General features: G+C 49.2%; 1 protein-coding gene across 1 annotated transcript in view; it reads left to right on the plus strand.

The window, feature by feature from the left end:
* The first annotated feature begins 5,259 nt into the window (after positions 1–5,259).
* The window catches only part of Rasgrf1 (Ras protein specific guanine nucleotide releasing factor 1), a 108,168-nt gene continuing 95,619 nt past the window's right edge, over positions 5,260–17,808 (plus strand). Inside the window, exon 1 of the mRNA XM_046428113.2 lies at positions 5,260–5,998. Within this exon, the coding sequence (XP_046284069.2) occupies positions 5,723–5,998 (276 nt within the window). The 5' untranslated portion in view covers positions 5,260–5,722. The remainder of the gene's footprint in view (positions 5,999–17,808) is intronic.

The following is a 17,808-nucleotide window of genomic DNA, read 5'->3' on the forward strand; positions in this document are numbered from 1 at the left end:
GTAGAAATCATTAAATAAAATAACCAGAAAAAAATAGATAAGAAATGTACAAGACATGTATAAAGGAAAGTATAACCAAGAGATTAAGGATAAAGAATTGGGTTGGGTATAATAGCTTAGTAGTGGGGATATAGCTCAATGGCAGCAGTTACAGCTGAATCAGTAGAGCGTTGCCTCATTTTTTTTAAAGAGAGAGAGAATTTTTTTTAATATTTATCTTTTAGTTTTTTGGCAGACACAACATCTTTGTTTGTATGTGGTGCTGAGGATGGAACCTCTATCGAACCCAGGGCCTGAGGCTCGAACCCGGGTCGCACGCATGCCAGGCAAGCGCGCTACCGCTTGAGCCACATCCCCAGCTGGAGTGTTTACCTCTTGTGCACAAGATCTTGAGTTCAATCCTCAGCACCACAAAAAAAAAAAAAAAAAAAAAAAAAAAAAAAAAGAGAGAGAGAGAGAGAGAGAAAGAACTTTTATCTTGAATAAGAAGACAAAACATTATTAACCCTACCAAAATAGTATTAACTCTTCCAGTAAATATGTTCAATTTAATTTCACTCAAAATCTCAATGAGACTTTTTTGGAACTTGACGAAATGAGTATATTTAGGAACACTGTAAAAAAATAAAAGAAATGGAGGCATTTCTGCAATCCAATGAATCTGCAGATTTCAAATGCGTGATAAAGCCATAGAAACAAAATCACATTTTACTGGTATAAGAACAATTGGACAGGACAATGGAACAAAAAGTAGAATCTGAGGGTAGTCCCAAGCAGAGACAAAAAGTTTGAATCTGATAAAGATGCTACTTCATATCAGTGGTAGAGTTTGAACTATTCAGACACAAGTGGCTTTAGGACAACTTGCTAGTCATTTCAGAACAATTAATAATAAAGCGAGACTCTAACCTCACTTCTTTCTCAAAAATAAATTCTAAACAAATTTTAAGATGGAGAATGGAAAAGTGAAACTATTTAAAAAAGAAAGAAAGAAAAAAGAAAAGAAAAGTGGGCTGGGGATGTGGCTCAAGCGGTAGCTCGATCGCCTAGAATGTGTGTGGCCCGGGTTTGATCCTCAGCACCACATACAAACAAAGATGTGTCCGCTGAAAACTAAAACTCAGCCTGAGGGGGCATGTATATAAAAGATATTAACTGCAGCATTGTTTTTTTTAAAAGAAATTGAAAACAACTTAAGTGCCCAACATCAATTAACTAACCAGTTAATTAAATTGTAGTAATATGAAAAAATATCCTCACATATTATTAAGCAAAGAGAATGAGATTATAAAATAGCATGTATTATAGAAATCCATTTTGGTAAATATGTTTACATCGAAAAAAGCTAAATAGATCACATAGCAGAAACAAAACAAAAAGAAATTGGAGCCATTCTTTCTGGATTTTCTACATTCTCTTAATTGTTTACAAAGAACCTACATCTACATTTATAATCAATTGGAATAATATGACTATTCTCTTTGACTAGAAAGCAAAGGTGTAAACCCCTACTGTCCACATTTGGATGCCAGGGCAAAGCAGATCAGTTGAGCCCAAAGTTAGAGTAGGAAAACCCCATGGGCAAGGCTTCCATTTCCAAAAATGTTTCTGTCTCCATATACTCAAGACTTCATTTTTTAAGTTATGTGGAAACTACATTTCTCTTTTGAAATATATTGCAATAAAAGCAAAGTTTCTCTAAGTGTTACACGTACACACACACACACCATACACACCACATACTCACAGAACACCCATCTTAATAAATGCTTAATGAGTTCCAATCCAAAGCGTAATAGAAATCCCCCATGAAGACTTGGCAAGATTCTGAATAGGCAGCATCCTTGTCATTAGCTAGCCATTTCTAAATGCAGAGATCAAACCCACCAAAATATTCCTTAATTCTCTTTCTTGTTTTTTTATCTGCAGAGACTTCAGCCCAGAAGATGGAAAACCAGTGAGCCAGTTCCTCTAGAATGAGCTCAAGATGAGTAATAAGAACCCTCCTCTCATTTCAGTTTCTCTCTCTAAGATTCTGGCCACTATGTGGGTCTCACCTTTTCCATCTGTGAAATGGGGCTATAAACCCTTGTTCTAATCCCTCATTGAAAGTATTAAACAAAACAAGGTAAAACCCATATTCACTTATATTACTCCTGTGAACATCCTCTCCACCCTTCCCCAAAGGGGAAGAGTGGGTCTCAGGTCAGGTCTTCTGGACAGTGCATGCTTTAGCTAGATATATCCTGCCCACTTCTGCTCTGCCCACTTCAGCCAGCTAGGGCAAGGTATGCTTGCTTACCCCCTCATTGCACCCTGCCCAGCCCAAGCACGGCCAGTCTGGAAACCATTTTCTTCTCTCTCTCTCTCTCTCTCTCTCTCTCTCTCTCTCTCTCTCTCTCTCTCTTTCTTTTTTTAAATACCAGGGATTGAACCCAGCCACTTAACCACTAAACCACATCCCCAGCCCTTTTTATGTTTAGAGACAGGATCTCACCAAGTTACTTAGGGTCTCTCCAATTTGCTGAGACTGACTTTGATCTCAAGATCCCCCTGCCTCAGCCTCCTGAGTTCCTGGGATGACAGTTGTGTGCCAACCATTATCTTCTTGGCCAGCTCCCATAAGGGCCTTCCAAGGGCCCTGAGCTTTGAGTAGAATTGAGGCAAATGACTGCAGAGAGTCCAACCACAAGCTACACTAAGGTTTCCGCTTGTGGATACTGGAGAGGAATCAATATGTACTCAGCCCAGACTGAAGTAATTAAAGTCCCGGACCACTGCCACCCTTCTCTCTCTAGCACACAGACTTTGAGCCAAGCTCAGCCTTCCAACATGGCCTGGCCCACCAGGAATTCCCACAACTCCAAGACTAGCAAAAGTGGGTCCTTCAGCCTCCTCAATGCTTGTTAGGGAGGGAAGATACTGTATGGGGGGAATTTCTTGGCTCAAAATCTTTAATGGTTCTCAGCACTGGTTGCATGTTGGAATCCCTTGGGTAGCTTTTAAAAATAGGATGCCAGGTCCCCGTTCTGGTTTCATTAACGTGGGTAGAGCCTGAATACAGAGTTTTTAAAATCTCTACAAGTAGTTCTAAAGTGTACAAGGGTTGAGACCCTTTGGAGTGGGCTCCATCCTTCTCCTGATTTACACCTCTGATCAGAATCTCTTTCCCAGATACAGTGGTTTTCCAGAGAAAAAACTCCAGACAGAGAAAAAACTCTTGAGCTGACCTAAGTTCCACAAAGCACTGGCTGTGCTTTGTTTATTATTATGAACCCAGTGGCCCAACCAGTAAAATAAGATGTGTGTGAATAAATGAATGAGTGAGTGAATCCCATCCTCTCCCACCTCCTGAGTGCTGAAATCTTCCCAAGTGTGATCTGCAGACCCGCAGGTTTGCATCACCAGTGGGCTTGTTAAAAATGCAGATTTTCAGATCCTGTCCCTAATCCACTGAATGAGAATCTACATTTTTATATCCCCAGGCATCATTGGTTCTGCCATACACCAGTGCTTCTCCAACTTCACTGCACATTCAGATTGCTCATGGGAGTGTATTACCCACCCATGAACCTGCAGTCCAGATTCAGATCCATGTACTGTAGGTTTGTCTAATACGCCTGCCTCTGTGCAGGCCCAATCTTGGATCTGGTTTCCCTGGGAGACCTTTTCCCTGACCATCCTGCCCCTTCTTAAGATAAAAACTTACCTCCCTGCTACCTATGGATCACTTACTCAGCCTTACATAGAACAGCCTGGTTCAATTCCCACCTCTGCAGCTTCTTAACTCAGTGACCCTGAACAGGTCACTGGACCCCTCCATGTTGTAATTTCTCCATCTTAATAAAGGGGCTGATTAGGGAAAGACTATCTAAAGCACTTAGATTGATGTTCCTTCCCTGAAGTTTTTTTTGTTTGTTTGTTTTTGTGTTTTTGTTTTTTTTGTTGTTGTTGTTTTTGTTTTTGTTTTTGGCCTTTAACAGGCTTTCTAATAACAGTTTAGATGAAAGTGGCCTGGATTAAGACCCTCAATCCTGGAAATTCTGCTTCCACCGAGGGCAAAAAAAAGGAAGTAAAAGTGATCGCGGTGTAGAATCCCTCTTGGGAAAATTAAAACTGTTTGAAGAGGTTTAGTCGTCTGCCTTCTTGCTTTTCATTACTTGTGAAGAAAAATCAGCATCACCCAGGAACACAGGCCTGGGCCATTGTGCCCAGAACAGGGACAACTCCATTCCTTCACAGCCAAATATCTCCGTGGACTCTCTTTGAACTACCCAGGACTACCTGATTGACTAGCCCCTTCTCTAGCTTTCCAGAGCAAGATGTGTGCGTGTGTGTGTGTGTGTGTGTCTGTCTGTCTGTCTGTCTGTCTCATGGGAAAGGCGGTCGCAGGTTCCGTGCGGAAAATGGAGTCCTTCCTTCCTTCCTTCCTTCCTTCCAAGAGTTGCGCGGGAGCCCATCCTAATTGCAAACTGGCCCGGCCTGGCGCCACTGTCCAAGCGAGGCCGCTGCCCTCTGCGGCAGTCTGTGATGCGCGCTCCCTGATCTAGCACCCCGCTTGCCCGGCAGCCCGCGCGCTCTCCCGGTGCAGCATGCGGGCGCTGTGACGTTCTCGGATAAATGCCGTGTAACTGTGTAGGCGAATGGGAGCTAAAAATAAGGACGGAAAATCTATCATTAAGGTATCATTGCGCCAGCGCAGCTATTTGAAGGCTCCCATGGTCCCCGGCGCCTGCGTTTGAAGCCCGCCTTCAGGCTTTGGGGGGTATTTGCAGAAAACTCCCAGCAGCTACTCGCCAGCCAGATCTCAGGGCGCAGGGGGTGGCGCCGGTAATTATGGCAACGCTCAAATAAAATACATGCTCACCTTCCCCCTCCTCATCTCACCCCCTGTGTTGCCCTCAGGTCGCTGGAGAAGCCTCCCGGAATGGGGCTGGATGCTGAAATTTATGTGACCCCGCTGATTATGCAAAGACCAGGACCGAAGGCTCTATCAGATCTATTTCGCCACCACCTTCCTCCATCCACCTTGGATTAGAAAAATAAGTACCGGGGGCGGGGGAGTGGGGAGCCTATGGAGGACAAAATGACAACTGAGACTTAACCCTAGGTCTACAGTGCGCTGCGGCGAGACGCAAAGACACAAACTCCCGGGATGGCGAGCCTCCGGGGTTCCACTGGGTTAAACGAAAATTGATCTGATTTTCTTTTTAACACCCAAAGGGGAGAAGGGGAAACCAGGAGAGGGAGGGCAATGTTTGTGTGAGTGCGTGTGCGCGTGTGTGTCCGTGGAGGGGGAGGAGGCTCCAAGGTGCAGCCTGCGCGTTGCTCTGCGCCTCGGCGGGGCTGCGTGCGTGTGTCCCTGTCCGCGCTGCTGAAACGGGCTCTTCGAGGGATCGGCGTCACATGACTCCGCCTGCCCCTCACCAGCGCGCAGATCGCCAGTCGCTCAGTTTGCCCGGAACCGGGGGAGGGTCGGGCGGCATCTCCCGCGCCTCAGCGCTCTGCGAAGAGAAGAGGTTACGCGGGGAATGATACATCTAGATTGAAGAAGCCTCCGCTCAGCTCTAGATCCCAGAGTGTAGATATTTGGGGGGAGGGGAGAGCGAGAGGGAACGAGCGAGCGCCTGAGAGAAGCAGCGCGGCGCGCACAGACTGGGGGTTGCAGGGTGCCGCGCGGAGAAGATGTAAGCGCGTGGGGTCTCGCTGGCCTCTGAGCACCATGCAGAAGGGGATCCGGCTGAACGATGGCCACGTCGCGTCCCTGGGACTGCTGGCGCGCAAGGACGGCACGCGCAAAGGCTACCTGAGCAAGCGGAGTTCGGACAACACAAAATGGCAAACCAAGTGGTTTGCTCTGCTGCAGAACCTGCTCTTCTACTTCGAGAGCGACTCCAGCTCTCGGCCCTCAGGGCTCTACCTGCTGGAGGGCTGCGTCTGCGACCGCGCGCCCTCCCCCAAGCCGGCGCTCTCCGCCAAGGAGCCGCTGGAGAAACAGGTGAGGCGAGCGCGCCGTCCTGACCTCCCAGACCCCTGACCGGGGCCCTCTGGGTTCAGGGCCTTTGACCAGCCTTTGTGATTGAACTTTGGCCCCTCTACTTTCCGCACGCTGGCCGCTCTGGGCGTCTCAGTGGGAGGAGAGGCTGACCCTGCGGCGGGCAGAGGGGGCAGGGACTGCGGGAAGGGAGTAGGTGAGGGCTGCGGCTGCCCTTCGCCGGATGAACGCTGTGGGAGACGGGGTCAGAGGGACCGAGACTTGGAGATGCAGAGGGAACCGGGGTACGAAGGAACAGACTGAAACATTAAATCTGGACTCAGGTTCTGCCAAAAATGATGCCCCCGCCCCCATTCCCCCAGCCGTGATAGACCAAATTGTCTGCCCTAGACCGGAGGAGGTGTAATTCCCTGTGCTTGGGCATTGGGAGGGCGAGACAGAGGCATCCAAGTGCCACGGGCCCCTGTCTCACTGCAGCTGAGGGCCAAGAGCAACCTGCGCTAGCTCCGCTGAGTTGGGGGTTTGCGGGGCCACAGGGGTAGGTTCGTGCGATCGAGCGGCTATGGACTCCCACTCTGCCCCTGGCCAGAGCAATAAACCTGGGGGTTCCAAAGACAGCGCTAATGCGCCGGGGCTAGAGCCAGGGCTGCGGAGGCAGCAGGACAGGTGGGCGCTTCTCTCCTCCCCCGCCCCCTGCGCCGCCGCCGCAGTCGCGGCTCTAGCGCTGCGCTAGCGTTTCCTGCGCTGCAAGGCTAAAGGGCCAGGCCTGGATCTACCCGTGTCTGGGCCGGGAGGGGTGCATCTTTGGCAGGGAGGGAGGAGGGGCACCTGCAGCCGCCTAGTAGGAACACTCCCCGAGAGAGAGGTATCTTTTGATATGCTCTCAAATGCGTCTGGAACCCCCTGACTCCGGGAAGATAAAGTAAATGGTAGTGGGTCCTAAAATGTCACAACTGGGAGGGACCTGACATCTATGGAGCCCAACCAGCAAGTTATTGGGGGACACTGAAGTCCAAAGGGAGAGATTCACTTAGGCAGTGGCATAGCAGGAGTTGAGGCCACACCAAGATTTTGAGAAATCAGATCGCAAAAGCCATTGCTGCCTGCAGACTGGTGGAAATTGAACTGGCTGAAATAGAAGCGTTGTTTGAAGTCTCCCACCTAATTGTCAGGACAGGGATCTGAGCTCTGTTTCTCTGGCACATCTCCCTTCTTTGCCTTCAGAGCATGGGTGTTAGAAGATGGTTTCAGTGTGGACAGGAATTTTTGAGGATGGGTCTCTGGGGATGTCAAGCCAGATGGCAAAGATGGAAAGAACAGCCAGTTTCAAACAGAGCCTAAGAAAGGAGTCGCTGGGAAAGAGACCCAGGCTGGGCCAGAGACTTGGCTCTCAAACCCTTCTTAACTTACCCTTCTCCAGCCAAAGTACACCTGCATCTACCAGTGACCTGCAGCCCCAGCCCCAACCAAGGCCTCCCTCCATGGCTGAACTCCTGGGCTGGCAGGGAGGAAGAGGCAGGGTAGCTGAGTTTGTGTGGGCTCACAGTATCTGTTCTGAATGCCCCTGGACATGAACACAGCCTGACCTGAGACTGAATCTCAGCTTTATGACCTCCTGACTGTGTGACTTCAGTTAACAAACTAAATTTCTCTATTTTGTAATCTGTACAATGGAGATAACACAGATCTTTCTGAGGTTTTGAGAATACTAAATTAAATAATGTATATGAAAATATGCTCACAGTACATTTTAGTGGAATCTAAATAAATTTCACTTCAATCTGAATTATATCCACGCGGGCAGGGTTATTGAAGTCATTAGATGTTAAAGCTGAAAGGAACTCAGAGGTTGCACCACCTACCCTTCCCATTTTACAGACTAGGAAAATGAGGACCAAAAAGAGGGAAGGGAGTTACCCAACATCACAGATCAAATCCAGCAGGATCAGACCTAGAATTCACCCACTGTCTAAGAATTCCTGAAAATGAGACACCACATTGATTCCAGATCACCCAACTCTTTCTTGGTTTGGGTACTGAATCATGCTAGCAATGGATCATGTAGGGACTGAAGTGCAAAACAGATCGATGATATGCACATGTGTTCGGAGCCATCTCCCCAGAAATCCTCAGGTGGATTCTCAAGAGGAGCCCTCCCAACACCAGTGAAGAGAGTAGGGTTGGGAGTAGCAGGTGATAATCTAGTGCCAACAAGCTGGGCACAGAGTTTTGTTAAAGACTAATGCTTCATCTCATATGCTTATAACGATGTTTCATTTAACTCTAGAGAAAGTTTGATACATGTGGGAAAGTAGGTCCTGCTCCTTTGGCCCATACCTGTGTACAAAAGTTCACAACTTTTCCCAAAAAATCTTTGAGTAAAATTGATGGCTCCAGCATCAGCTCCACGTTTCTCTGTGACTTGGGTGTCCCATGGCACAAGCTACAGAGCCAGTGTGAGAGGCTCCAGGCCACCCTGTGACAGATTTGAGCTCACAAGAATCCTATCCTTGAGTTAAAACCCACTGGGGTTGTGGTGGAGTGCCTGCGACTAATAGGCCTCAAAGAAACCATCAATTGGACTGACTTAGCTAGTATCTGGTAAGACTTGCTTTTAGTAGGGCATCATTTCTACCCAAGTCCAAACAGACAGCTCCTTTCTTGAAGGACCAAGAATAGTTTCTGAGAACAAAGTCTTAGCTGGGAACCCCCAAATGGCAGTGACAGAGTCAGGGATGAAGCACATAGTAGATGCACAGAAAATGATGATTAAACAGGACTTGTTGGTGTATGCTTTTTAATTCTATATTTCATATCCTGAGGATCGACTGGGTGCTGGGCCCTGTGCTGGAACCTAGGCCTAAGAAGCTGATTGTCATAAGCCCTGGGCCCCTGGGGAAGATAAAAGCGGGCCCCTCAATTTAGGAAGATACTCTAATTCTGGAATACACAGGCTGCCTTGGGACCCAGGTGCTGAGTACCTGCTCCATCCTAACCTAATGCAGTCCCACCTGGCTGCACCCAGCTTGGTCTGACTGCGTCTTCCTGGGATCTGAGGGTCTCATGAAGTCAGATTGGCACAGCCATTTCCCATGACAGCTACAAGCACTTCCCTGGCCTGGGCCCAGCTTGCTCAGTTGCGACCTCTTTTCCTTTGCAGCCCTGCAGCCCACACACCAAAGGCCTAGGTGGTATGGATTTAGAGTTTGAGTTCATTTTTGGTAGAGACTGGCCCTTGGTGTTCCATACTCTGCTACAGAGTAGAGTCATGCCACACTTGCTTTTCCAAGCTCCTTGAAATAATGTTTCTAGATCCAATTGCTTTGTAGCAAAACCCAACCAAACCAACCCCAGCACTCCCCTCACTTCCCCACCCAGATGGAGATCAAAATGTAGGGGTCAGGCTCTTCCTGACTCACCTGGGACAGAGGAAACACAGCAGTCAGAGCCTAGAACCCAATGTGAACAGAGGCTCTGGAAACTGGGGACCTCTTAGTACTTCTCGTCCACCCTTTCCTGGAGAAGAGATGAAGCCCTGTACTTGCTGTCCTCATCATTTTAAGACACTGTCCTCTTGGCCTGGAGGATCAGATCCACAACAGCTTGGAGAGTTTGACTATGCCCATTTTACAGATGAGGAAACCGTCTCCTCAGTGGCTACCCAGCACTGCAGTGGCAGAGATTCATTTTCTGGCTTTCTCTCTTGGCAGTTGTGCTGGCGTCAGCACAGAGCAGACCCTCCCAGAGCTGGAGCACACTCGAGCCATGTGCCAATCAGCAACATGCAAACCCGAACGTAGGAGAGTAAGTTGCTCTAAAAGCAGCATCCCTCAGGACATGGAAGACGGGGACACTGGCACACTGTTGGTGCCAATAGCTCAGACTAGAGGACTTGTACCCATAGGAAGCCAGAAAGACTGCCCCACAGGTGTGGGGTCCAGGATTTACTGTATGGGGTACACATCTCCCTACATCATTCCCCAGCAGAAATGGAGTTGTGCCTTAAATAGGACAAGTAAAAATCTGTTCCCCACCTCCTTCTTGGTGACAGTGGGGTAGAGGTCAGGAAATCAGCCAAAGCTAAATTCTCACAGTCATTAATTCATGCAGTGCCCAGAGTTGCTCTCTGTGCCAGGCCTGGGCTCGGTCCCCCAGGCATAGAGAAGAAAACTTCATCCTCGTCTTCCAAGTGCCCATGGTTGAGTGGGGTGCTCTCCGTCTAGGCTCACCCCACAGTAACCTCAAAGTGCATGGAACACTCCCTCCCAAAGAGCCCGACACTGTCCCAGCCCCTCCTTGGTTAGGAGTTTAGGGCCACCTGCTGACCTGCTTCATCCTTATCCCACCTTGCCCAGTTCAGTTCCCAGCAGCAAGCAGCCAGAGTGTGCTTTTGTTATTATTATCATCGTATCCTTTAAAATTTTTTTGATTGACATATAATAACACATAATATTTGTACATATTTGTGAGGTACAATGTGATGTTTTGATTCATATATATACATTGGGTGGCGATCAACTCAGGGTAATTAGCATATCCATCACCTTAAACTTTCATCATTTCTTTATGGTGAGTACATTCAGATTCCTCTCTTCTGCCAGCCACTAGCTGGAGGACCCCTTGAGATCCAGCCTGCTGACCCTTCTAGTCCAGCCCAGTTACCCTCTGCTTCTTCCCCTCTCTCCTCTGTCCACAACTCCCCAAGGAGGCCTCCCCTACCCTCCCTAGCAGCTCTGGAAGAAGCTCTTCTCTCTGCCTGGAGTGATCTTCACTCTGCCCCCATGTCCTTTGGATGAATAGCCCCTTCTCCTCCTGCCTCTTCTGCAGGACTCCTCTCCTCCCACAGAAGCCAGCACAGCTCCTGGATTCCCTCATTGAATTCATAGATAGCCCTCTTGTCTTCATTCACAGCAGTGACGATGATGTCATTACAGTCCATGATGATGTCATGCACTCGGCTGGCCATTTGGGAATGGCCATTTCCCCACTAGAGCTAGACTATGCATCAGGAGAGCATAAGACAGCAGGGACAGGAAGCACATCAGGGATTAATGTAACTGAGTCCAGGTGACAGGTATAGAAACCCTGAAAGGAAAAAGGAATGGAGGTCTAGGATAAAGATTGCATCAAGAGATGCTCACATGGAGAATTGGCAGGACCCGTGCTCCCACTGGATGGTATAGGGCAGACGTCGGGAGCACTGATGTCCACATTTTGCGGTAGGCCACCAGACAGAGGCACACCGCCAGCAGAGAGGGAAAGGTCAGACAGAGGAGGAGCTGGCTTGGGGCAGTGGTAGATGATGAGTCCCATCATAGAAGGTCAATTTTGAGAAGCCTGAGGGCAGACGTGATGAGGATGTTTACAGAGGCAAATGAAGCCACAGGAGGAAAGTGGCCGTTTGTGTTGAGGGGGATGGACCAAATGAAAGGGCATGTTCAGAGGCTTGGCAGGTGGCTGCCCTGCTGCCCAGAGCCCAGGGAACGAGGCCACGTGGCTGGCCCAGGGCAGAGCCAGCTGGGCAGAGAGGTTCACCTGGTCCCTGGGGGTCTGCCTTCATTCTTGGCTATCAGCCCCTGCTGCCTCTTCTCTAGGAGCGGCTGTTGTTGGAAGGTGAACTCCTTGGCTCATCCACACTCGATTTTAGCGTCTCAACCCTGGCAGGCAGGTCCTGTGGCTCCCAATTCACAGAGGCTTTGCCAAAGCAGCATCAAGAGTAGGGTTTGAAATTCCCTCCCTCACCGTGGCTGTGGACAGGTTGTCCAGCCCCCCCTCCCCCACCTATGGGTTTCCTGCCTCCATCAGAGGAGCCCTGGGGGCCACACCCCCACACCATCAGTGCAGCCCCATTTTTAACTGATTATTTATTAAATTTCCACTTAAGAACCCATCGTTATTAATGATTTTAAAAAGCATTAATATCTTCATCAGAATTATTACTAAATGCTCTTCAGTTCTGACGTGTTATGAATGCAGGTTTAAATGTGTATAATTTTATGGTAGGATGCTTCAAACACAAGTCCAAAAATGCTGAATAATAACAATAAATGCAACTTATTAAGCCTTTCTCAGGTGCCAGGCACCAGAGTGCATGATTTACACACAGTATCTCCCTTAATTATCCCAACAGCCCTATCAGGTTAACACTGTGGCCCCATTTTCAAAATGACAAAACTGAGGCTCACCGATGTTAGGTAATTTGTTCAAAGTTGTAGAGCAAATACGTGGAGAAGCTGGCACCCAGCCCGACTCTGGAGCCTGTGCTCTTCAAACACAAAAACTGCTGGGGGCTGGGGATGTCGCTCAGTGGCAGAGTTCTTGCCTAGCATGTGTGGGGCCTGGGTGCCATCCCCAGCACTGCTTAAAAAAAAAAAAAACACAAAGACTGCTGGGGGACTAGCTCTTCCCATCCTCTGCCAGGATAGATGGAGAAAAAAAGAATTAACAGCAAGTGAAAATATGTCAGAGCCACTCCTGGGACTTGTGAAGGTGGCTTTTGTTTCTGCTTGGGTGGAAATCTTGCAACTCTGAATCCCATGATCAAGGGGAAACACTCCAAGGCAGCCATCCACACCCCACAGTCCGGTTTCCCTGGAATCCGTGGGAGCCTGGAGCTGGTGCCCGCGTACAAGCAGCCAAGAACAGAACTCAGCCCCCTGATGTTTATGCAGGAGCACTGGTGACGCGTGGACTTGACAGGGGCCCAGAACACTGCCAACGCCCAAACGCTTCCGTGAGGGCGACTGTCGTGCAGGGAGCAGCTGGGAGGCTCGGACACCCCCACACCCCGTCCCCCACTCAGAGAGGAGTGTGCAGCCTCCATTTCCAACTCCAGCCCCTTCACTGAGGAGTTCCTCTGCCTCTGACGATGAAGCAGCATAAGGGATTTCCAGCTGTGGGTTTCCGGCCCTGGCTGTGGATCCTGGCTCTGCCACCTCCTGTCTTAGGAAGGTTTTCAAGTTCTCTGAGCCTCAGTTTCCCCATCTCTATGTTAAACTGGGTTCCATGTGAGAAGCAGCACACTGCGGCAGTTACAGCTTCAGCTTTTGCCTTTATGATAGCAAGGCTTTTCCTCAAAGAGGCAATGGCACAGGTTGCCCAGGTCTCTGGCAGGTTTGAAGCAAGTCACACCAAGCCCTGACCCTGAATATAAAGAGAGGATGCAAGTCTTAGCTCAGAAACCTGTGAGTTCCTGAAAAAGTCAGAGTCAGCCATGCCCCTAAAGCCAGGAAAGAAGATTGCTGCAGGGAACTCCTTTTTCCCTTGCAGCCACACCATCACCCACCCTGCCATTTGACCTCCAAAATAGCACTCTGTTCCATCCACTCCTGTCCCTCCCTTCCTGCACCCTCAATGCTATCATCTCACATCTGCACTTACACAGTAGCCTCCTCTGTGGTGTACTGGTCAGGGCAAGCTGAGTTGTGCTGCAGTAACAACCAGCCCCAGATCTCATGAACACGACTAAGATATGTTTCCTGCTCGTGTTTTATGTCCCATGCAAGTTGGCAGGAGGAGGATGCTCATGGTGACTGCTCAGGGGCCCAGGCTCGTGGAGGCTTCATTCTGACACCAGCCCTCATGATCACCTCAGCTGCAGGGAGGGAATGTGGCAGATCTGTCTTTAGCTTTTAAGCTTCCACCAGGAGGGATTTACTGTAAGCACAGTTCACTGGACAGGCTTATATCTGAGGAGAAGGGGAAGAGCAGACCTACCATGTACCTGAAGAGCAGAGTGCCAGGGTTCCCAAGAGCACATTTAGCCGTCTCCCCCATGCATTGTCTTCCCAACTCACTGTCCTCTCTGCAATCAGAACAATCTTCCTAAAGCACAAATCTGATCATTACACACACACACACACACACACACACACACACAGCAGCTGGAGATAAAGGCAAAGAGCCCTCGTGATGGTTAATGAGGAGGCAGAGAGTGTGCGGAGTTAACTCTGCTCATGCTTCAAGGGGCAGGACCATTGCCAGATCTGCCTTCCTTTCATTAAGCTCAGGGACTCTGTCATCCTTGACCAAGTGCCACGGAAGCATTTTGGCCACTGGGCTCACCAGAATTAACAAGGAAGGGGGTTTTAAAGGCTGAGGTGTCATTGTGAGATTGTTAATGCTCCATTGGTAGTGTTCGCTCAACAAGAATTGACCAGTACCTCCTAGGTGCCCTGCCTGTGACTGCCTGGCACTGGGAGGATGGGGGCAAAGGACCTGCCCTGGAGGAGCTCACTGTCCAGTGATGGGCAGGTGGGAAACAGATAAGGATCAGGCAGTGCAGGCAGGGGAGTTTAGGGGAGTCTAATAAGGGCACTTCCCCAGGCTGGAGAGACCAGGAAGACTCCACAAAGAAAAGGACATGTCAGACAGGAAGTGTCAGATAGGAGAGAGGCCAAAACCACCCCCAAAGCCTGTGTGTGGTGCTGCAGAGCCTGGGCCCTGCCCAGGCATAGTGAGGAGTCGCCAGGACTTTGAGCAGGAGGGGGCCTTTCCCATCTCTGTTAGGAAGGTCCCTGAAGGGTGGGAAGGAATGGGAGAAAAACCCATCGGGACGCAGGAGGCCAGTCAAGCAAAGGCTACAGAACCGAGCAGTGACAGGGGCCTGAATTTGGGGAGCACTAAAGGGCCCCCTTTGCTCTCATCCCAAGTCTTTTGAATGCACCATGGAATCCATTGCTTTGGCACATTGCTGTGCCACTAAAACCATCTAGAACCCCAGGGGTATTAAAACTATGCCCCAGCCTGGGTTGGGGCAAAGGTGGGGAATGTCAGGGTCTCATCCTGTGTTCCCACAGGATGTTGCCACCACAGCTTCCTAGCCAGCCATGCACTTGGACAAAGCACTGTTTCAGACTGCAAAGTCCACCTGGTTGACCATCCAGTCAGCCAGCAGAGTAACCCTGCGGTCACTGCAGTTTCACTCAAGAAAGACATGATCCTCACTGGGCAGAGGACACTCAGATGAGCGGAGTTCCCTCTCCACACAGGTAGCTGTTGGGGGTCTGTTTTGGGTTCTTGCTGCTAAATGTCAGAGTCAGAACTTGAACCAGACTTCCCTGATCTGGGTTGATTGGTCCGTAGACTTTCAGGCTGATTGTTAAATTAAGCAACTTTTATTTTAAAGATGAGATCTTTTTAATCCTGCAGGGCTAATGCAGTCTCTTTCCTTTGGAAAATGAGATAATTATTTTCCAAAAGATACCTCCTGGTTGAACTTTGATTTTCTTCAAATTAGAAAACCCAATTCAGATCTTAAAATCAAAGCCTTTCAAAACTGGTTTTAGAAGACTGAAGGGATGAATTTTTAGCAACCTTAGCTGGTATTCCAAAAATCCATCTATAAATGCGGAGAGAGGCCTGGCCTAGCCTGACTTTTCCTCTGTCAGACTTCATAGTGAAATATCACCAACTTGGTTTAAATGCCTCCTGGGCTCTTACGAAGACTTAAGGTAGTGACATTGTTTGGAAGAAGCTGGTCACCTGCAGTTGCTCAGCCTGCCCGGGCCCCGTCATCGTGAACCCACTAGTGCCCTTCCATCCTCTTTCCTCCGTCAATGGGCCTTCCCTGCCCTCAGTTATACTAGTCGCCAGCTGGGCTCCCTTTACCTCTGGTCAGAGCTGCGGGTAGCAGGAACTGACAGAGGGAGGCTGGGTAGAATTTCAGGAGGAGAGCAAGTACTGCGAGGCTTTAGGTGAGGACAGGTGAGTTATTACATCTGAGAGCTTCCTGGTGGCCAGGGCAAACAGGGAAACAGGCTAGTTAGACTCTCGCTGCCTCGTGCATGAAATGAGCAAGAGTCTTATGTTCTAGGGGTTTGGATGAGAAGGATCCACAGGGAAAAGAGGCTGACCTTGAGGGCAGAACCCTGCAAAAGCAGGGGCCTGCCCCTGTCAGCTTTTCCTGCTGGATCTCAGAGCTTGCTGAGCATACTCAGTGGAGACTAGTAAAACTCAGGAGGCTAGACTGATGGGGTCGAGTGAGGAGGGTCCTGGTGACCACACAGTGCATGGCACAGTTTGAAGCCTGGCGAATGGAAGCTGTGAGAGTGGTCAGAAGATGTTCCACATCCATCACACACTCAAACAGCAGTTCCTTCATTTATTTAAAATTTTAGAATTGGTAGCACATTCCCACGCCTCAGGATTCAGATACAAGAAAGTATACAGTGACAGTGCGCTTTCCTCTCCTGCTTCATCAGGCAGTCATCATTACCAGTTTCTCCCAGAGAGCATATGTATGCAAATATATGCCCAGATATATGCACGTATACATAATTGTTATACAAATTGTGATATAGTATAAACTCTGTTCTACACCTTGTTTTTCTTACTATTTAGTGGGATGATTCTCTGTGAGTATAATGAGATTGTCCTCATTCTTTTTTGTAGTTACATGGTATTCCATTATGTGGCTGTACTATAGTGTTTTTAGAAAGTCTCCTCTTGAAGGATATTTGGATAATTTGAAGTCTTTTGCTGTTGCAAACAAAGCTGCAACTAATAAATACTTATTTGCATAGGTCATTTCTTTTATATATATTTTTCTAATTAGTTGTACATGACAGAATGCATTTTGACACAGCATACATAAATGGAGTATAATTTCTCATTTGTCTGGTGGTACATGATATTTGACAGGTCATGTAATCATACATTGCATAGATCATTTCTAACCAGGTTTTGGGCAGAAGCTGAAGGGCACGTTCAGACTGGAGTTTAGACCTTCATTTAGCAAACATCTGGAGAGGTTGGGGGGTAGGGAGGTGAAGGGCAGGCTGCCTGGGGTACAATGATAGATTGGAAGATGTCTGTGCAGGACCAGCCAAGTGTGATGGTCACCAGGACCTGCCTCATCTGTGGCCGTGGCTCCCAGGGCACCGAGTCATATACTGCACATTAAAACAAACCATTCTGCGGGCAGTCCTGGGCTCCAACAAGGCCTGCTTTGAGGCTGACTCTGAGGGAGAGACCGTCACAGGGCTTTTAAGCTCTGGCACTGCAGTTATTTCCCAGGTCCTCTCTTCTCCTGGTGGCCTAGGCAGGGAGCACCGTGGAGCACAGGATGGCATACAGGGGGCTGCTCCCTAGCAGCAGGCCTCATCCTGGGCAGGGTTGCAGGCTGAAGGGACTCATGGCTTGGACCTCACAAGAGACCAGGATCTGGAAGGTCCTGGGGCAGGCACTCAGCTCGGGAACAAAGCAGGGGTCTTGGTGCAGCAAGCAAGGCCCTGGGAGACTCGGACTTGAGAACTTAGGGGCTGAGGTTAGGCAGAAGGAGGTCCTGAGGTGGGCTCCTGACCCCATGTCAGGCACATCAGATGAGACAGGGGTGAGTGGCAGGGCAGGCGGGTCCTTCCTGGATTGTGTGGGGGCACCAGCGACCTGGAGAACAGATATTCCCATCAAGTAGGTCCTGCAGGAATTCCTACCCCCCAGTGAAATCCCCGCTGGGTTCCAAGCGCAGGGGGGTGCAGCCAGACAGGGAAGGCCAGCACTGATGAGCCTGCACTGCGTTGCAGAAGCTGTGAGAGTGGCCAGAAGATGCTCCCAGGATAGCCTGCAAGAGCCAGAGGACAGGTGGCTGTCCCTGGGAGCTGGAGTACATGACGGGGATCCTGGATGGATGTCCCCTTACTGAAGGAAGAAAGGTGAGGGTGGACTCCAGACCATGGGACACACACACCCATGAGATTCCCTGTAGCACAGCTGCTCTCTGCACTGGGACATCAAGCAGCATCTGGCTGAGCAGGCTGGCTGAGGCCAGGGCCAGCTGGGACCTCAGCCCAAAACTCAATCAGGAAGGAAAGAAC

This window comes from Marmota monax, unplaced genomic scaffold (assembly GCF_021218885.2).
Source record: "Marmota monax isolate L192 unplaced genomic scaffold, Marmota_monax_Labrador192_F-V1.1 WCK01_AAM20220418_F8-fsc00111, whole genome shotgun sequence".
Taxonomy (NCBI): Eukaryota; Metazoa; Chordata; class Mammalia; order Rodentia; family Sciuridae; genus Marmota; species Marmota monax.